Genomic DNA, 19,810 nt, shown 5'->3' on the forward strand with positions numbered 1-19,810 from the left:
GCAGCGGGGCCGGAGCCCCTGTGAGAGGAAGAGGCCGTGGGCCAGGAAACAGTGACCGTCCCAGCACCCAGGCCAGCGGTCGCCTCCCTGAGCCTCCGCGTGAACGCCGGCCCCGTCCTGCTGAGATGCGTCCGGCTGATCCCAGGGCAGCGGCCTGTCCGGGGAGGGAGGCTGCCCCGAGCAGACACTCCGCCTCACAGGCGCGAAGGGGACATCAGGGCAGAAGGTGGTGCCTGCCTGTCGTCCCAGCTACTCGGGAGGCTGAGGCAGGAGGATCGCCTGAGCCCAGGAGTCTGAGGTTGCTGTGGGCTATGATGACGCCACGGCACTCTAGCCTGGGCAACAGAGTGAGACTCTGTGTCAAAAAAATAAAATAAAATAAAATTAGCCATCTCGGCTGTCCCCGCTAGGAGGGTGACACGGAGGGGAGATGCTCGGGGACGGGGTGCACCCCGGCCTCTCCCGCTCCACCTGCGGGTCCTGCCGTGGCTCACGTGTCGCTCCACCTGCGGGGCGCCCAGGGGGACGGTTCCCCCACACCACACACGCGGGCCACGCCGTGTCCTCCTCTCCCAGGCTCCTGGCCCAGCTGAGCGAGACGGAGGCCGCCTTCGACGAGTTCTGGGCGAAGCACCAGCAGAAGCTCGAGCAGTGCCTGCAGCTGCGGCATTTCGAGCAGGGCTTCCGGGAGGTGAGTGCCGGAGCCTGGCGGGCGGGGCCGTCCCTGCACCTGTGCACCAGCCACGCTGGGCGTCAGGCCTTCGTGCCGGGTGGGATGAAGCCTGGGCAGAGGCCCTCAGGCCACGCGCGTCCCCCTCCCGGCCCCGCTCCTGCCAGCGTCTGTCCAGGCAGGGCGCAGACGCCCTCCTCTGTTGCAGGTCAAAGCCACCTTGGACGTGGCGTCCCAGAAGATCGCGGCCTTCGCTGACGTGGGCAACAGCCTGGCGCACGCAGAGCACCTGCTGCGCGACCTCACCAGCTTCGAGGAGAAATCCGGCGTAAGGCGGGTTGCGGGCGGCGGGCGGGAGAGTCTACGGTGTCACAGGGGCTGTCAGGACGGCACAGGGACCGGGCGTCCCACCGTGGGAGGAGAAGCCCCTCAGCCGGGGGCCATCGGGGTTGGGGCAGGGACCCTCCGCCTGCCCCTCCTCCTGCCCGTGCCCTGCTAAGGCCCTGGCCCTGCCCTGCGACCTCGGGGTCAGTCCCCGCAGGCCAGCGGTGCCTTTCGGGGCCATCATGGCCCCCAGAAGCATTTGCCCCGGAACAGCTGAGGGGACCGGGTGGCGTTTCAGTGACCGTAAACACGGGGAAATGACAAGCGTCCCGTGCCTCTGCGACACCCCCCGTTGTGACTGGGGCCCCCTTTGCCTCTCACGGAAGTGACCGGAGCTGGTCTCCCGATGACCGTCCCGCAGGTGGCGGTGGACAGGGCCCAGGCCCTGTGTCTGGACGGCGAGCGGCTCATCGAGGACCAGCACTACGCCGTGGACTCCATCCTCCCCAAGTGCGAGGAGCTGCGGCACCTGTGCGCCGCGTTCGCCGCCGAGGTCGGGAGGCGGCGGGGGCTGCTCGGCAAGTCCCTGGAGCTGCACGGCCTCCTGGAGACGGTAGGGGGCGCTGCTCCACCCACGTGCACCCGGCCCCGTCAGCCCTCGCATGGCCCGCGCTGCCTCTGCTCCTGCTCGGGGTGGCCTGCTAGAGTCATCTGTCCCCTGGAAGCCACTGGCCACAGCAGGGACTTCCTTAGAAGGACCAGAGACTCAGGCCCCAGCTAACCCCTGCGCTCGCCTGTCTCCCTCCGTAACGGGTGTGCGTCCAGCGCTTGGCCTCGCGCAGGGCTCTGTGCCCGCGGGGTCCTCTGGACTTGGCGCCACAGGCGTGGCCAGCGTTTTAGGTGTTCCCCGAAACACGGGTCGGCGGACGCTGTGTTGGGCGGCGAACGGGGCCCCACAAGCAGGTCCAGCTCCTGACGGTGGCCTCTCTCCTGCCGCTGTGTCCCCAGTCCATGAGGTGGTGCGACGAGGGCATCTACCTGCTGGCCTCGCAGCCCGTGGACAAGTGCCAGTCCCAGGACGGGGCGGAGGCCGCCCTCCAGGAAATCGAGAAGTTTTTGGAGACCGGTGCAGAAAATAAGATCCAGGAGCCCCCCCAGATTTACAAGGACTACGAGTCCATCCTCAACCAAGACCTGATGGTGAGGCTGCCGCGGCTTTGCCCAGCTCGGCTGTCCCGGACGGGGGCGTTACTGCGCGCAGGGTCCGGGAGACGGTGCAGCGAGCTGTCAGCAGACGGCGGCACTGGACAGGGGCAGGGCTGGGAGGACAGACAGGAACGATTCCCTGCCGGCCTCGCGAGGTGGCCGTCCTGCCCCCTGGCCGACTCCGTGCCGTGGGCAGGTGCTGCAGGAGGTGGTGCCCCCCCGGGACCCTGGGCAGGCCAGACGCCCCCGATACGCACGGGGGCTGGGCTCCCCGGCTCCCGACCGTCCGCCCCAGTGCCGCCCTCGGGGGCGACCGGGAGACGTCCGCTCCTCCTCCTGCGGCCGAGGGGGCCCTTCGGGTACCTGGGGAAGGCGGCCAGGCCCCCCGGAGCTGAGCGTCCTCTGGGCAGCGTCCTCGCTGTGTAAGGGGCCGCAGACGCCCACCGTCCACGGGACGCATGCACGCCGTGCGGTGAACGTTTAGAACCGGGAGGCGCATCCCGCGTGTGGCGGCTCCGTCCTAAATGTCACTGTGCCAACGCTTGCACACGTCTCACCGAGCCTGTCCTCGCGTTCCAGGAGCACGTGCGGAAGGTCTTCCAGAAGCAGGCCGGCACGGAGGAGATGTTCCGCCGCCGGCAGGCCAGCCTCAAGAAGCTGGCGGCCAAGCAGACGCGGCCCGTGCAGCCCGTGGCCCCCCGGCCGGAGGCGCTGACGAAGTCGCCCTGCCCCTCCCCAGGTGTGTGGGCTCCTCGCTTCTGCATGTGGGGTGTGGGGGCCCCTCGGGACACGGCACACGGAGGAGGCCACGCGGATTCTCCAGGCGCCTCCTCCCTGCCGCGCTGGGCCCAGAAGGGGAGGCAGCCTCCGCCCGGGGGTCAATTCCCACCCACCAAGCGTCTTTGTGATGGAGTCTGACGGGGGCGGCCACACGCACTCTCTCACGTGCCGTCTCTGGCTGCTCTTGTGCCAGGCGGGCCGAGCTGGTCGTTTCGGCCACGTCCGTGGGGCCCACGGAACTGGAACCGCTGACGGCTATGGAGCCCCTGTCACGCTCCCCACTGGGCTGCGCCACCCGCCCGTTCTCAGAGCCCACAGGGTCCCACACGCTCCCCTCGGACTCCTGTCCAGACCCCCGCACAGCCGGGTCCGCAGCCCAGCCCGCCAGGCCCCGCACCACACCCGTCCTCTGTGGCCACGCCCAGTGCTCCTTCTGGGAGACGCTTCCTTGTCACCTCCCTGCCCCACTCTGTCCTGCCCGGTACCCTTGGCACGTGCCAGTCGGAGATTCCCAAGAGCCCTTGGGAGCTGGCGCCTGCCCCCCACCCCCGCCACCCCCCGGCGTCTGGTCCCGGAGACCAGGAGACGTTTGCTGTGTGTTTGGGGGCTGCCTGGGCCAGAGGCCGACAGTGTCCTCACCAGGGGCTTCTTCCCGTAGCCCACTGCTTCCGGGCAGCCCTCGCTGCCCCCGTGCAGACCCCTAACCTCGGAAGCCCGTTTCCTGTCCTGCATGTGTGCACCGGACTCCCCGCTCTGCTCTGGGCCCTGTGCCGTTCCCGACTCGGGTGACAATGCCGTGCTCAGCCTGCGCTTCCCTCCCAGGCCGCCAGGCCCTGGGCTGACGCTGCCGTGTCCGCTTCTTTCCAAACAGGCATCCGGCGAGGCTCGGAGAACTCCAGCTCCGAGGGCAGCGCGCTCCGCAGGGGGCCCTACCGGAGGGCCAAGGTGAGGGCCCTGTGCTGGGTGGCCTCGTCCTCGTGCCCACGGCATCCTGGAGAGGGAACTCCTCCTTAATGGCCCCAGCCCTGCTTCCCTGGGAGGTGCTGCCTCCGCCTTCCCTCCCGCCCCAGAGCTGGGTGGGGCCCCAGGCCTGCATGGGGGTACCGGGGGCTCCGTCCCCTCCCACACCCGACGCTATCCTTGTCCGCAGAGCGAGATGAACGGGAGGCAGGGCCGCAGCAGCTCCGCGGGGGACGAGGAGGAGAGCCTGGCCGTGCTGCGCAGGTGGGTGGGCTCCGGCCACAGCAGGCGCTGCGCCGACACCCCTGTGCCTTTGGGAGAGACCATGTCCCCTCCAACGATGCCAAATGGCACGCAGCTGGTGTCGCGGGCTGTGAGGCGGTGCGTGCGTGTGCGTGGGGTGTGCACACGGGGCACACACGTCAGTTTGGCATCGCCACGTCTGAAGGCAAAAGAAATTTAAGTTTTCCTTGGAAAATCCCCGCCCAGTCCCGTGCTCAGGTGGGCACTTCGGTGATTCTGGACGCTGGGTCCTCCCTGTCCAGGCCCCAAGTGGGAAGCCCCCGGGGTGGTGCAGAGCGCGAGGGCTGGAGCCTCCGCCCGGCGAGGGGCTGCCGCACACCTGGGCTGTTGCCACGGCCCCCACGCCCACCGGGGGCGTCCGCACGCTCCAGCCTCCCGAGAGCGGCGGGGATGAGACGCTGCCTGGCGCCTCTGCCCCGCGCAGTGTGCAGGGCCCACCCCTGGGAACCCGCCCGCCCCCGACACCAGCTGCTCCGCCCTCCTGAGACGTCTCCCCGCCGTGCCACCCCTCGGTGTCCACACCCCGTGCACCCCGATGGCAGCGTCCCCTTCCCGCTCCCGAGGGCTGTGGGCAGCGGCCGCGAGGGCCCTCGGGTGAGGTCACCTGAGCCGCCACGTGGGGTTTCAGGCTCAGGCAGCAGATGCCACACAGCACCTCGCGGTCCTGTACGTGGCTCACTTCATCCCTCTGGTGCCCACACGCCTAGCACACGCGTGCCCCCCACACACGGCTGGTTTGACTTTGCGTGAAGGGAGGGTGGTGATGCGGTGGAGTCCCCGGAGCCAGCACGCAGCCCCAGCAGGCGTCTCTGCCGGACACGGCACTGCAGGGAGCTCCGTCCACGGCCCCAGGCAGTGGCCACACGGAAGCGTGTGTGCGACGTGGCAGCTGGAAGTTTTGTGTTATTTACGTGGCCGCTCGTGCCCAGTGGCTGCCGTGGTGGGCAGTGTCTTCCCGAGCCCCGTTCCCCTGGGCTTGCGAGGCCCTCAGCGTGGGGACCGCCATGTGTGCAGAGAAGCGGCCCTGCCTGCTCTGCCACCCGCGCGGAGGCACGACTCGCTCCAGGGCCGGGGCAGGTGCGCAGGGACTCAAGCTGAGAAGCAGCCAGAAGGCCCGCCAAGTGCACGGGAGGCGTCTGGGAACCGCAGCCCTGCTGGGGACAGGAGAGAGGTGCTGCTGCGCCCCGCTGCCCACCTCTTCTTGACATTTGTCCTGGGCGCCTCCGGGGGACGCCTGGAGCCAGGCCTCCCCTCTGAGCGCCGTCAACTCCAAAATCGGGCACGAGGAGCAGCCATGCCCCGGGGTGCACGCAGGCCATCCTCCTGTGCCGCACGGCGGTGTCTCTGGGGCCACCAGAGAGCGGAGTCTGGGATTAGAGTAAACTGAGCTCGGGGTGAAGACAGTCCTCTCACTTCTGCCTCTGGTGGAAGCCGGTGCAACCGGTGGGCAGGGGCTGTCCAGAAGCTTCCAGACGGGGAGGGGCGCGAGGCCCTGCGTGTGTGGGAGGCAGCGGGGCAGCTCACGGTGGTGCAGGGTCCCGAGGTGCTGTGACACTGGGGTCTCGAGGTGCTGTGATGCCGGGTCCCTAGGTGCTGTGACACTGGGGTCTCGAGGTGCTGTGACGCCGGGTCCCGAGGTGCTGTGACGCCGGGTCCCTAGGTGCTGTGACACTGGGGTCTCGAGGTGCTGTGACGCCGGCTCCCGATGTGCTGTGACACCGGGTCCCGAGGTGCTGTGACGCCGGGTCCCTAGATGCTGTGACACTGGGGTCTCGAGGTGCTGTGACGCCGGGTCCCGAGGTGCTGTGACACCGGGTCCCTAGGTGCTGTGACACTGGGGTCTCGAGGTGCTGTGACACTGGGTCCTGAGGTGCTGTGACACCGGGTCCCTAGGTGCTGTGACACCGGGTCTCGAGGTGCTGTGACGCCGGGTCCCGAGGTGCTGTGACGCCGGGTCCCGAGGTGCTGTGACACTGGGTCCCGAGGTGCTGTGACGCCGTGTGATACGGGGCCACCACGTCCAGGCTGGGGGCGCAGACACCCCGAGCGGCACATGGAGGGGCTCTCCGGTGCCCCCGGCAGCTTCAGAATTGAACTTCTCGATAGTCTGAGCCCAGGAACAGCCTGCTGGCTCCAGGGTCTGTGGTCTAGGAGGTCGGTGGTCCCGCCTGTAAAACAGGGAGACCCGCGTAGCCGACTGGGACCCGCTCCTGGGATCCACAGCCCCCGGGGCCGCGTGCAGGAGGGTGGTGGGTGGCGGCTGGCTGCAGTGAGGCCAGAGCCAGCCCCAAGCTCCAGGAGCCCACAGGTGGGCGGCCGGGTTGGGGCCGGGGTCCTCTGGTGGCCTGTGAAGAACACGGGCCTGGATCCAAGGGGGTGGCTGCCGATAGGTGTGGGGACTTGAGCTCATTTTGCACACGGGAGACCCAAAAGCCTGGGAGGTGGGTCGGGGAATCCACTCAGCAAGGCCTCGAATGCCAGGCTGGGGGGGTCCAGCCACGGTCCCCAGGGTGTGAGGAGCGTCCAGCCCGTGGGCCGGGCCTCACCTCCAGTCCCCTCAGGCCTGGCACGTCACCGCCTCTAGCTGCCGCGGTTTCCTTGTCCACAAGCGAGACCCCACGCTCCTGCCCCCACCCCGCCCCGGCCCTGACCTGCCTCTGCCCCGCCAGGCACGTGATGAACGAGCTCCTGGACACGGAGCGCGCCTACGTGGAAGAACTGCTGTGCGTCCTGGAGGTGAGGCCCCCCACGCCCTCGCGCTCCCTCTCGGAACCCGTGCTCAGAGGTGGTGTTCACACCACTGACAGCTGTGCCGGAACATTCGCAGCACAGGTGGTGGTCACGGCAGTGTAGACAGGTGTCTGAGTCACCCAGGTACCCGCAGGTGGTGGTCATGGCAGTGTAGACACGTGCCTGAGTCACCCAGGTCCCCACAGGTGGTGGTCACGGCAGTGTAGACACGTGTCTGAGTCACCCAGGTCCCCGTAGGTGGTGGTCACGGCAGTGTAGACACGTGTCTGAGTCACCCAGGTCCCCGCAGGTGGTGATCACGGCAGTGTAGACACGTGTCTGAGTCACCCAGGTCCCCGCAGATGGTGGTCACGGCAGTGTAGACACGTGTCTGAGTCACCCAGGTCCCCACAGGTGGTGGTCACAACAGTGTAGACACGCGTCTGAGTCACCCAGGTCCCCGCAGGTGGTGGTCACGGCAGTGTAGACACATGTCTGAGTCACCCAGGTCCCTGCAGGTGGTGGTCACGGCAGTGTAGACACGTGTCTGAGTCATTCAGTTGTGCACAGGTGGTGGTCACAGCAGTGTAGACGGGTTAGAGTTGTGCCCCCTGTGTCAGTTTCCCCTGAAAGTAAAAGGTTAAAAGGAAGGAGAAGGGACTCCCACCCCACCCAGAAGTGGGTGCTGTTTGCAAGGCCGTCACGTTGGATTCTTGGGTTGCTCTGGCAGATAATCCTCTTGGAAATGATCCATGAATAACTCTGAGCGGATTCACGTGTCCACACTGAGACAGGGTCACCCAGGCCCGCCGGACGCCCCGTGGCCGTGGCTGTGAGGTGGTCGGGGAGCTGCCGTGACCCGGCCTGGCCTCGCGTGTGGGCTGTGGCCCGGGCTTTCCTGCCACCTGTCCCCTCCCCGCAGGGCTACGCCGCCCAGATGGACAGCCCCCTGATGGCGCACCTCGTCTCGGCCGACCTCCACAGCAAGAAGGACGTGCTGTTCGGAAACATGGAAGAAATCTATCACTTTCACAACAGGTGGGCCCGGGCTCCGCTCGCACTCCCAGGTGCTTGGCGCCCTCTGCCACGCCCCGCGCCGCGGCCTCCCCGGGGTGAGCTCTCGGGGCTGCGGGCGCGAGCGGGTGCCCAGGCGCGTCCTCTGAGTGCCGCGTGGCGCTGGCCTCCCTGACGGGGCCGGGGGCTGAGTCGTCCGCGAGCTGCTGCCCTGCCCGCCCTCCTGGTGCTACGGACAGGCAACGGGTCCCCGACGCTGTGCGTGTGGCACTTGGGGGGCCGTGGGGGCCACACCGCTTAGCAAGTCGGTTTTGTTCCCACGCGGTTCTGGAGAAGGAGGCGGACCAGGCCTCACGGCACCGCCATCCGGGGCTGCCCCTCCTCCACCCCTGGTCGCGCTTCCTGGTTTCTTAACGATTTGCTAGAGCCTGTGGGGACAGGATTGCGTGGGCACCCAGTGCCGGCACCACCGGCAGGCGGAGGTGTCTGCCGTGTGCCCTAGAGAGAGGCCACGCAGTGGACCCCGCTCTGCAGAGCCGCCCTCAGGAGGGGGGACCGTGGGGACCCCTGTCATCAGCTCGTCCCACCCACCACTTACAAAGGAGGCGCAGGCAGCAGCTGACCTGCCCAGGAGGCCCCCCCCCACCCCCCTGCAGAGGTTGGGGAGAACCTTTTTTCTTTTTTTGAGACAGAGTCTCACTCTGTTGCCCAGGCTAGAGTGCCGTGGCGTCAGCCTAGCTCACAGCAACCTCAAACTGCTGGGCTCAAGCGATCCTCCTGTCTCAGCCTCCCAAGTAGCTGGGAATACAGGCAGTGCCACCATGCCCGGCTAATTTTTCTATTTTTAGTAGAGACGGGGTCTCGCTCTTGCTCAGGCTGGCCTCGAACTCCTCAGCCCAAGCAAGCCTCCCGCCCCAGCCGCCCAGAGTGCTGGGATCACAGGTGTGAGCCACCGCGCCTGGCTTTGAACCTTGGGAATCAAAAAGGTTCCTTAGCATCCTCGAGGCCTCGGGCCTCGGGGTCTCGGCCAGGCTGTCGTGGTAGAGCCCCGAATTGATGCCCAAGGCAGCTTCCCCTCCCGCCAGGATGTCCCCCAGGGCACAAAAGCAGATCAGAGACTTAGAGGGGAAACAGCCCCAGAGCTTGGGACGGTGCTGTAGGTGGACGGTCCCTGGCCCACGAAGGCTCTGGGTCACGTCTGCAGGGACCCTCGCCACAGCCAGCTGTGGGGGCAGAAACGTCCATCTCCATCTTGGCCATGGCCCTCGTCCTGTCTGAGCTGACGTCCCAGCAGCTCTCTGCCCCTTCTGTGCACGCCAACGCCAGCAGCAGCAGGGCCCTGGCCCGGGGCTGCGTCTGCCGTCCCCCGAGAGCCTGGCCGGGAGGGCTGCTGTGGGGGGCCCTGCCGTCGGGGGCTGGAGTTGTCTGGAGTAAAGTATGGAAATCTGCTGGAAAACAAGCTCTGTTAACTGTGCTGGCGTCGCCGGACTCAGGTTGTTTTTCGCGTGACTCGAGAACCTCCCTTTCTAGAATATTCCTGCGGGAGCTGGAGACCTACGTGGACTGCCCGGAGCTGGTGGGAAGGTGCTTTCTGGAGCGGGTACGTATCTGCCAGCTATTTCCCACGACTGGCCGCGTAAAATGACTGAATAACGACGACTTTAAATCCCACGGCAAGTTCGCTTCTAACCAGCTGAAAATACAGAGTACACATGTTACCGACTGGGCTGACACGATGTCTTATTTTGGGGGACGGCTGAAAGAATAGAGTTTTTTTTAAAGTCCAATAACTTTCAAAACAGAGAAAAACTTAAGCTTTAGTGAATGCTGAAGTTGTATAGTGTCTAAGTTTTATTTTCTTGGTTTTTTTTTTTTTTTTTTTTTAAGATAACATACTTAGAAATACCTAAATGTGTCTAAGTTTAAATGCAGCCTTAGATGAAGCTGGATTTTTTTCATGGGCTGCTTGGTTTGGTTTTGGGCTTGCCGGGCTGGGTGGCCGCACTCGCTGGGTGAGCCTGGATGAGTCCCTCGACCTCTCTGACCACAGGCTGGCACCCAGAGGCAGAGGGAGGAGGGGGCCGTGGTCATGCTCCACGCGGCCCGGCTGCCGGTGCCGCCTGAGAATGGGGCTGGGAGCCCTCCTGTGGGTCGGGGACTGTCACGTGGCCCGGTAGGCAGTCGTGGCAAATCCTGGGCACGGATCGGAGATGCAGATTCCCGGGTCCCAGTGCGTCAGACCCCCTGGGCGGGGTGACCTGTGCGGTGCAGAGTGAGGCGGCCCGCTGCCGTCCGTGAGGCTCGGGAGGTCTTTCTTGAGGAGTGGGAGTCTGTGTGGGTCCTGCAGCCTGTTGCCATGGCAAAACCAGAATATGGAGCCAACTTTTTAGTGACGAGAAAGGTACCAGGCCTAACGCCTCCCGGGGAAGTGACCTCCTGGTGGGAGCTGTTACCTGGCTGCCCACACACAAGGGCGCGGCATCCGGGGGTGTCCTAGGCCCCCGTGCTCAGCCGCATGGCCCTGCTGGGCCTGGGTGTCCAGGGTTCGGACGCGACGGGTGTGTCCCCGGCCTGGCTGCAAGGCGGGGGCCGCCCCACAGGACGCTGTCCGCGGCCTCCGCCACAGGCCCTCACAGCCAGGGCCCTGCTCCAGCTCAGGGTGGTCGAGGGAGCATCGCCCAGGGGCAGCTCTGGGACGTCACATCCAGCCAGAGGGGGCTCTGGAGGGAGGGGAGGTGGGCCATCCTGGGTGCAGCCTGTCGGGGGCACCTGCCTTTCCCAGCAGGAGCCAGGACGAGAGGGGTCTGTGGCTCCTGCAGGGACCGTCCCTGCCCTGGGACCCTCCATGCCCTAGACCCCTCTGTGCCCTGGGACCCTCTGTGCTCTGGAACCCTCTGTGCCCTCTGTGCCCTGGGACCCTCTGTCCCCTGGGACCCTCCATGCCCTAGATCCCTCTGTCCCCTGGGACCCTCTGTGGCCTGGGACCCTCTGTGCTCTGGGGCCCTCTGTGCCCTGGGACCCTCTGTGCTCTGGAACCATCTGTACCCTGGGACCCTCTATGCCCTAGAACCTTCCATGTCCTAGAATCCTCTGTGCCCTGGAACCAGGGCGCCCCTAGAGGCATCCAGGAGCAACTGCATTTCACACAGGGCGCAGGCCTGGCTTTTGCTAAATAATTTGTGTAATCTGAAAACCCTGGAAGGTGAGTGAGATACGTACGCAGACAGCCGTATGTGCCACCCTTCAGGAGTGGCCGCGGCCAGCACCTGTGCCCTGGGAGGTGCCCACACTCACGCACGGCAGGCCCCAGGGAGAGGGCCGGGCCTGGCAGGAGCCCTCCTCGGTTGGAGGACGGGCTGTAAGGCGTGTGTGCCCTCCGGTGCAGATGGAGGACTTCCAGATCTACGAGAAGTACTGCCAGAACAAGCCGCGGTCCGAGAGCCTGTGGCGGCAGTGTTCCGACTGCCCGTTTTTCCAGGTAGGTCCCTGCACCCCCTCCGCCAGCTGCTCGCAGACAAAGGCGGTGGGCTCTGTGCGCCAGGGGCTTTTGTTGGCTGCAGGAATGCCAGAGGAAGCTGGACCACAAGCTGAGCCTGGACTCGTACCTGCTGAAGCCCGTCCAGAGGATCACCAAGTACCAGCTGCTGCTCAAGGTGGGCTCTGAGGGGCAGCCCGGCATGCCCAGCCTCCCCGGGACACCTGCTGCCCTCCCCTGCCGGCAGGTGTCACGCTGCCCTGGGGCTGCTTCCCAGGCGAGGCCCAGACCTCCGTCCCAGCATGCCCGGCCCCGCCAGGCCAAGGGACCCCTTGTCCAAGACATTCTCTCCCCACCGTGTTGCGCTGGCTTGTCTGACGCTGTGGAGGCCACTGTGTGCCCACCGCTGCTCAGCGGACGAACACCCTGTCCCCCCGAGTGCGTTTCCCTTCCCGTGGCTGGGATTCTGCGCTGGCACCCCGGTTGTCCCCTGCAGCAGGGGCAGTGCCGGTGTATCCTGCACCTGTCGGGGCTGGGGGGGGGACGCCTGACCTGGGAGATTCCCGCTGTGGGTTCACCGTTCACGGCCCCTCCAGCTCCGTGTTTTTGACGGGGTCGAGGTGGACGGGGGCTCCCCCTGGGGTGGGCGGGGTGCAGGGGGTCTGCCCCGCCTGCGCGGCCCCTGTGCTGGGGCTTCCTGCAGACCGGGAGGCCGAGTGGGGCCCCTTCCTCTGTGCCCGCGACGGCCACACCAAGAGCCCCCCAGCTCCGGGAGGGTCCGCGTTTCTGGGAGAGCCGGCGGCTCTGGAGGGCGTGGGGGGGCCTCGTGGGCAGGCGGCGCTGACGGCCCCCCGCACACAGGAGATGCTGAAATACAGCCGGAGCTGCGAGGGGGCTGAGGGGCTGCAGGAGGCGCTGAGCTCCATCCTGGGCATCCTCAAGGCCGTCAACGACTCCATGCACCTCATCGCCATCACCGGCTACGACGTAAGCGGCCCCCTCCCCCCTCCGCGGCAGCTCCGTGGGCCCATCAGTGCTGCGGGCTGTGGGTGCCTGCGCAGCCTGGAACCTGGGGAAGCCGGTTCTGCGTCCAGAGGTCCGGTGCGGCCCGAGGGAGCGGGCTCCTGAGTCGCACATGCGGGCTCGTGGCTGGCGCAGAGCGGACGGGCGTCCTGCGGTCACGGCGTCTGCAGAGGAGGGCTCAGGCCTCACGTCCCGGCGCAGGGGCCCGCGCCGCAGGTGTGGCTGTCGGTTTCCCGCGATGTGGCTTGTGGGCTGGCGACTCGTGGGTGGCCGTGAAGGGCAGACCCGGTCTGTGCCCGGCAGACTCCGCCTGTCTGTTCAGCGCCTGGCTCAGTTTTCACGTCAGCAGACTTGGTTTTCCAGCAGCCTTAGGCTCATGACGCGGCTGCGTGACAGTCTGCCCGCATCCCTGCTGCAGGGCTCCCCGTGGGTGCCTGGCGCTGGCACGACGCCCCCGTTACAGCCGACAGCCAAAGTCGCTGTGCGGTCCCTGGCCACACACAGTTCCTGTGAGGGCACACGCCTGGCACTGCGTTCGCGGGTCTGGTGTCCGCACGCGGTGTCCGGTACCACGACAGCACCGCGCAGGGTCCCTGCCCCCAAGCCCCGGCCCCTCGTCCCACCCTGTCCCCAGGGGTTCGCCTTTTCCGGCCCGGCCTCCTCCCCGCCTGGTGGTGACGGTGCCTCTGCCCCACGCAGGGGAACCTGGGCGACCTGGGCCGGCTGCTCATGCAGGGCTCCTTCAGCGTCTGGACCGACCACAAGAGGGGCCACACCAAGGTGAAGGAGCTGGCCAGGTTCAAGCCGATGCAGCGGCACCTGTTCCTGCACGAGAAGGCCGTGCTCTTCTGCAAGAGGCGCGAGGAGAGCGGCGAGGGCTACGAGAAGGCCCCGTCCTACAGCTACAAGCAGTCCCTGAACGTGAGTGCGGCCACGCGCCCGGGGCCTGCGGCTCCTTCCTTCCAGCAAAGCCTGTGTGTTGGGCCGGCACGGATGCTCGACGCTCACCTGGGCAGGGGTGGGGGCCGGCGCGGATGCTCGGTGCTCACCTGGGCAGGGGTGGGGCCGGCGCGGATGCTCGGTGCTCACCTAGGCAGGGGTGGGGGCCGGCGCGGATGCTCGGCGCTCACCTGGGCAGGGGTGGGGGCCGGCGCGGATGCTCGGCGCTCACCTGGGCAGGGGTGGGGGCCGGCGCGGATGCTCGGCGCTCACCTGGGCAGGGGTGGGGGCCGGCGCGGATGCTCGGCGCTCACCTGGGCAGGGGTGGGGGCCGGCGCGGATGCTCGGCACTTACCTGGGCAGGGGTGGGGGCCGGCGCGGATGCTCAGCGCTCACCTGGGCAGGGGTGGTGGCTGGCGGGGATGCTCGGCACTCACCTGGGCAGGTGGGGGCTCCTCGCCCCCCACCCCCTGAAATGTCTCTGGGCGTGTTCACCCCGCTCCCGCCTGCGCGCAGATGACGGCTGTTGGCATCACAGAGAACGTGAAGGGGGACGCTAAGAAGTTCGAGATCTGGTACAACTCGAGAGAGGAGGTCTACATCATCCAGGTGGGCCTCGCCCTCCCCTCGGGCCACTGACAGCAGCTGGTGTCTAGAATCTTCCATGCACTTTTGTCACCCAGAGGCCAGGAGCAGCCGCTGTTCACTGGGGAGCTGGCCCCAGCACGCAGCACACGGGCAGGGTCACATTCGGGGGCAGAGGGACCGCAGGAGAGGGGGTCCCCCTCCCGCGTCCCTGGGCGGCACGGGAGGGCTGGCGTGTGTCCAGCCCACGGGACCCTGCCCCCTGTGTCGAGACAGGGGAGCGGCACCCGCCATAGCTCGAGCTCCTGGTGCAGATAGTCTAGCGTCTGCTCCTGGCTCCAGAGTCACTGTTGTCCTTGTCACCTAAGACAATGTCGAGTCGAAGCCACTTCCCAGAGAGGGCAGGTTCTGCCACAGTTTTGTCGGTGACTCAGGTGTGGGCGGCTGTGCGGCTGCCCTGGCCTGTGGCCCGTCACGGACTGGCACTGCAGGGCCGGGCACCAGCCACGGCCACACGGCCCTTTTCCCGTCCACCCCGCACTGTGGGGCCAAGAGTCCTGCCGCCCAGGGTAGGCCACTCAAGCAGCCGTCCAGCTGCTGGTCCCTGCGAGTGTCTGTGGGCGTCTCAAGAGGGAGAAACCAACGCGTGTTCTGTCAGGGCCCCGGCACTCACCTCCTGGTGTTTCTCTCGGGGGAACAGGCGCCAACTCCCGAAATCAAAGCGGCCTGGGTGGGTGAGATCCGGAAGGTGCTGACCGGCCAGCTGCAGGCTTGCAGAGGTGAGGGCGCCCCGCGGCCATGTTCGCTCAGCCCATGCCCAGAGCAGCCTGAACTCCTAATGACGCAAGGTGGCTCGGCGCCCGCGAGGGGCCCGCGGTGCCCGTGGCGAAGTGTGCGAGGTGGTTCTGTGCTTCCCCCGCAGAGGCCAGCCAGCACCGGGCGCTGGAGCAGTCGCAGAGCCTGCCCCTGCCGGCCGCGCCCGGCAGCAGGTGAGCACAGCGCTTCGCGAGCCCTCAGCGGGGGTCTTCGAGCGTGCCTGGGTCCCTCGGCCTCTGCCACCGGAGTTTGCCCACAGCTGCTAGCGTGCTGGGCATCTGGGAATGATGTCCGTCCCAGGGTCAGCTTCACAGGCCTGTGCCCTGGTCCCCCTACCGTCCTCCGTTCGGGGACTGTGGGCAGCGCCTGCCGTGGGCTCTTCCCGGGCCATGATCCTGGTGTTGCCCTGTGGTCGGCACCGCGGAGCCGAGCTCAGACCTGTGGCCGGCACACACAGCAGCTTCCACACGGCGACTCGGCCGCGGCTTCACTGTCTTTCCTGCCCTGGTTTTTCCTTTGTTATCTTATTTACCTGCTTTTTTCACTTTATTTTTCCTGTTTCCTACCTAAGCCACGTTTAATCGTTCTGGAACAGGATGCCGCCTAAATAAATCATCCACAGAACAGCAGTTTTAAAAGGGAAACGCCCCCCTCCCAAGAAAGCCCAGACGTCCTACCTGACAGCGGGCAGGGCGATTTGTTCTCACCTGGTTCCGTTGGGGCAGAGCTAGAACTCGCAGCCTCTGGCGCAGCGAGGACACTGCCGGCTGAGGCCGGTGACGTCTGCACGCCCCGGAGAATTTTAGCAAACTAACCAGGGACACACTTTCCTGCCTTTTTTGGTGTGTTGGTGGTCATCAGTCCCTCGAGAGGGACCACAAGAAACATCAAGAAGCTGGAAGAGAGGAAAACGGACCCCCTGAGCCTGGAAGGCTTCGTCAGCACCGCGCCACTGCCAAAGCCCCCGGAGAAGGGCAGAGGTGGGTGCCGGCCGTGCCGCGAGCAGCCCCTGGGCGTTCCCCAGTGTGTGAGAAACGGTGGCTTCCTGCAGCGCAGCTGGCGCAGAGGGGCTGGGTCCCCGCGTCCGTCCCGCCAGGACCTGCAGCCCACAGGGGAGCCCCCGATTCACGGGCGCTGTGGCTCCCAGTTCAGCCCCAGAAAACACCCAGTGGGACCCCGTGTGCGACCCAGGGCATGACCCCCCAGCTCTCGCCGTCCTGGGGCCCCTGCATCCATCTTTCTCTTCCCTCCTAGACGACCTGGTCACTAGCTCTGCCTCAGAAAGCTCCGCGCTTTCCAGAAAGCGCTTTACGCTGCAGGGCTTGGCTAGCGTCAAAGGTCAGAAAGGTAAAAGGCTCCGCGGAACCCGCCTGCCCCCAACGTCCCTCCGTGGTGGCATGTGTGCCCAGCATGGCGCGGTGACCGTCCTGCGCCGGGTTGCAAGGAGCCTGGCCTCCTTCCCCGCCTTCACCTCCCTGGCACTGCGTGTGCCGCGCGGACCCCCGGAGCTCTGCTTTGGGGGGCACCTTTTCTTCGGAAGGGAAGGCGCGTTGGCAGATGGAGGCCGGCTCAGAAACGTGCCCTCCCTCCTCCCGCCTCTCCCACTGGGCCCCTGCGGGCGCTGACTCTCTGCCGTGGCCAGGGCGATGCCGGGGACTGAGAGCGCCCACGGCCGGCGCCTTCGAGGGCTCTTGGGGTGAAATGCAGGAAGGAGGCGCTGGGGAGCCCCGAAGCCAGCCAGGGTGCGGGCAGGTCACCCAGTGGCCAGGCCCCAGGCCAGACATTTGAGGGTGTTTCCAACTTGTAAAGTATTTGTAAGGTGGCCTCACTCTTGAAAGAAAGAAACAAACTGCAAATTCTGGCACGAATTTGCCAAGAAAAGGCACCTAGAGACGGCCCTAACATGACACTCTGAGCCTGCGCCCATCCAGGGCCCTCTCCCGCCTCCCCTCGCGTCTCGGCCACCGTGCCCGCCCGTCCCAGCATGCGCTGCGCCCCCCCTGCCCTCCACCCTGCCCCCGCGGTGCTCACGCTCTGTCTCCTCTTATCTCTGCCTCTTCCTCCCCCGCAGCTTCTCCCACCAGCCCCGACAAGAAAGCCAAGCGGCACCAAGTAAAGAGTGATCCCACTCCCTTTGGGGTGCGAGGTAGAGTGACGCGCCCCAGGTCCCGCTGCCCCTCCCGTTGGCCGGAGCGCCTAGGACCAGACCCCAGTGGGTCTTCCGGGTGGGGCAGGTTGCGTCTTTGCCCGGCAGCTGCTGCCCTGGGGACAGGGCCTGCGAGGCGCCTCCCTGCTAGGCAGGCCCATCCCGGACGCCTGCCGCTGCCCTCGCACTGGCCGCGCTGTCACCATCACCTGGCGGGTGGGGTACGGTGGGCTGGTCTCGCTGCTCAGAGGCTGGGGTCGGCTGCCACCCCCAACAGGCTCCGTCACGGCCCCTCAGCATAAGCCCCCGTCCATGTCCCCAATTTGCATCCCTCCCCCAGCAGCCGGCAGGTGCACAGGTGGGTGGGGCCTTGTTCCTGTCCCCTGGACACACTGTCCCAAGAAGCCTGCGGGTGCCCACCCAAGGGTCTCCGGTGTTGGGAGAGGGTTTCGTGTTTTGAATCTTCCTGCATTTTCCAAAATTTGGAAAGTTCCCCAAGGGCTGAGCAGAGCCAGCGTGCCTGCCACACCGAGACCCCCACACGCCAGGGCTCCTGGGTGCACCCGAGGCCTCCAGCCCTCGCTCGCCAGCGCCTGCTCCCGCAGGAAAGTGCTGGCGTGCTGCTCTCTGCGAGTGTCCCGCAACGCCAGGGCTGCCGTGACCTGGCTCCGCCGGCTGCTGGCGTTTGCGGTGTTCGCCCTGCGCCTCGCGTGTCCTCTCCCTGCCCCTCCATGGGGTCAGTGCTGCCCCTCGGGGCACCTGGCAGAAGGAACCCGTGCAGGGACACGTGGGCCTGGAGTCCAGGGAGCAGCTGTGCCCCTCACTCGCGGAGAGACGCGTGACTCGGGCTCTCTGTGCCTCGGTTTGCCCACCGCGCAGTGAGGACCACGGCCCTCCTGCTCTGCTAGGTCAAGGGCCTCGGACCCTCTCCGTGAGCTTCAAGCGTTTTTGCTGGAAACTGTCCCCGCTGGTCTGATAGATGTTGAATGTTACAGGTTAACTAAAAGCGCCTTTCCTTGGAGGTGTTTGCTGCAGGGTCCAGACCCCCGCGGGGGGTGACCCAGCAGGGTCGGCCTCCTGGACAAGCGCACCGCCCCGGGGAGGGCCTGGGCCCGCTCTCCCGCCAGGCAGGCCTCACGGGCGGCAAAGGGGCACGCGCCACCCCCTGGGGGCCGGGCAGCCGCCAACACTCTTTAGAAACCGGCGGGGGGCGGGGACAAGCAGCTCTGCTCGGCGGGCTGCGCCTGCGGCTGCGGCTGGGGGGGCTCACGCGCCTGCGCACAGCGGCCCTGACCGCCCTGCTCCCTCAGGCTGGAACAAGAGCTCCCACTCGCCCGAGGCCCCTGCGGATGACGCGGACTGGTCGAGCGCGGAGGAGCCCGTCAACTCGTCGGACGCGGAGGAAGACGTCGGGGCCCCTCCCGAGAAGCTGGTAACAGCCTCGGTGTCCCTGGGGGTGGGGTCTAGAAGGTGCAGCGCGGCTGGGTCCCGGGGCCACAGGCCCTTCTGGCACCTCCACTTCAGAGACACTTTGTTCCCTGGATTGAGTCCCAGTCCCCGGGGCTCCCTGCGGCTGCGGCCCGCCAGCCTCTCCGCGCCAGACAGCCACGCCCACCGCCCTCCAGCCCGGCCAGGCCGCACTGAGCGTCCCTAAGCCGTGGGCACAGCTGGATCTCATTTTGAGAAAACTGAGCTGTCCCAAGCATGGGTTTGCGTTCTAGACCATGTCCCGTCTTTGTCAGAGGCAAGGAGCAGCTATTTGCATCTTAAGCCGTTAGACCAGGACTGTGCCGAGACGTTCGCGGCCCGCTCTGTGCGGGGCCTGGTCCGGCACCAGCGCGGTGGCAGCGGCGACGGAAACGTCCGGGATGAGGTCCAGCGGGCGCAGGGCGGGCTCAGGCGGCACGGACCAGGGCGGGCGCCGGCTGGCGGCCGGGACGGGCCTGGCGAGGGGTCTGGTCTTGCTCCCCGGGGGGCGGGTCGTCCCCCCGCACTCCCAGGGCAGCTTCCGCGTCTCGGACTCCGCGGCCCACGACAGAACCCCCCGCAGTGGGTCAGTGCCAGGCTCGGTTCTGGGCGCTGCGGAGGAAGCGGGAACAGAGCACACGGGAGCCTCCACCCTGAGGAGCCTGGGGGGGTTGGCGAGACGGGGGCCTGGTGGGCAGGGACAGCTGCCGGCAGACGGGCGGGGGGAGGGGGGGAGGCAGGGAAGAGCGCCAGGGGTTAGGACCGCGGGCCGGCGGGGGGCGCTGCGGAGAGGCTGGCTGTGCCGCGAGGCGAGCACCCTCCGGAGACGGGAGACCTCTCCAGGGTTAGGCGGAGTCGTAGTGTCCCTCTCGGTGCTGGGCGGTGTGAAGTCCCCGGACGTCCTTGCCTGTGCGGTGGGGACTGCGGACGGCGCCGCCTGCTGGTGTTGAGAGGCGTGTGCTGATGTGCCCGTGTCCCTCTGCCCGCCCCTCCCAGGTCCCGGGCAGACGCTCGGTCGTGGTGGGCCACGTGGAGGGCGGCCCCGGCACCCTGGCCCTGAGGAGCGGGGACGTGGTGGAGCTGGTCCGGGAGGGCCACGAGGGCCTGTGGTAAGACACCGCCTGCACCCACGCCTCGGCCGCGCGGCGCGTGGCGGCCGGGCTGACTGCTCCCCTTGCAGGTTCGTGCGGGACCCCGGCACGGGCAAGGAGGGCTGGGCGCCGGCCTGCAGCCTGTCCCCGCACCTGGGCAAGTCCAGCTCGGCCCAGTGCCTGAGCAGCTCAGGTAAGCCGGCTCCGCCCGCCGCGCCCCGGGCCGTGTAAGGACAGGCCCAGCGCGGGAGCCAACGCGGCGTCTCCGCCTGCCCCCCGCA

At 67.2% G+C, this 19,810-nt stretch overlaps 2 protein-coding genes across 6 annotated transcripts in view; one reads left to right on the plus strand and one right to left on the minus strand.

Moving 5' to 3' along the window:
- The window catches only part of MCF2L (MCF.2 cell line derived transforming sequence like), a 72,697-nt gene that overhangs the window by 50,373 nt on the left and 2,514 nt on the right, over positions 1-19,810 (plus strand). For 2 of the 4 annotated variants that reach the window (XM_069467794.1, XM_069467796.1), the window contains exons 9-29: positions 577-691; positions 879-998; positions 1,416-1,607; positions 2,003-2,194; positions 2,780-2,939; positions 3,852-3,925; positions 4,131-4,204; positions 6,913-6,979; positions 7,896-8,011; positions 9,518-9,587; positions 11,373-11,465; positions 11,548-11,640; positions 12,324-12,449; positions 13,185-13,406; positions 13,941-14,033; positions 14,710-14,788; positions 14,932-14,998; positions 15,687-15,805; positions 18,282-18,403; positions 19,435-19,547; positions 19,619-19,722. In XM_069467794.1, coding sequence (XP_069323895.1) covers positions 577-691; positions 879-998; positions 1,416-1,607; positions 2,003-2,194; positions 2,780-2,939; positions 3,852-3,925; positions 4,131-4,204; positions 6,913-6,979; positions 7,896-8,011; positions 9,518-9,587; positions 11,373-11,465; positions 11,548-11,640; positions 12,324-12,449; positions 13,185-13,406; positions 13,941-14,033; positions 14,710-14,788; positions 14,932-14,998; positions 15,687-15,805; positions 18,282-18,403; positions 19,435-19,547; positions 19,619-19,722 — 2,411 coding nt within the window. Of the gene's footprint in view, positions 1-576; positions 692-878; positions 999-1,415; positions 1,608-2,002; positions 2,195-2,779; positions 2,940-3,851; positions 3,926-4,130; positions 4,205-6,912; positions 6,980-7,895; positions 8,012-9,517; positions 9,588-11,372; positions 11,466-11,547; positions 11,641-12,323; positions 12,450-13,184; positions 13,407-13,940; positions 14,034-14,709; positions 14,789-14,931; positions 14,999-15,686; positions 15,806-16,079; positions 16,173-16,896; positions 16,972-18,281; positions 18,404-19,434; positions 19,548-19,618; positions 19,723-19,810 lie in introns of all 4 variants that reach the window. The other 2 variants (XM_069467792.1, XM_069467793.1) reach the window with 2 other exon arrangements.
- Positions 1-19,810, minus strand: part of GRTP1 (growth hormone regulated TBC protein 1) — a 199,161-nt gene that overhangs the window by 13,614 nt on the left and 165,737 nt on the right. Inside the window, exon 8 of one of the 2 annotated variants that reach the window (XR_011233488.1) lies at positions 13,175-13,190. The exons of the other annotated variant lie outside the window; for it this stretch is intronic. The gene's annotated coding sequence lies outside the window, so the exon portion shown is untranslated. Of the gene's footprint in view, positions 1-13,174; positions 13,191-19,810 lie in introns of those variants that run through there. 2 annotated transcript variants of the gene reach the window in all.

The sequence above is a fragment of the Eulemur rufifrons genome, chromosome 4 (assembly GCF_041146395.1).
Source record: "Eulemur rufifrons isolate Redbay chromosome 4, OSU_ERuf_1, whole genome shotgun sequence".
Taxonomy (NCBI): Eukaryota; Metazoa; Chordata; class Mammalia; order Primates; family Lemuridae; genus Eulemur; species Eulemur rufifrons.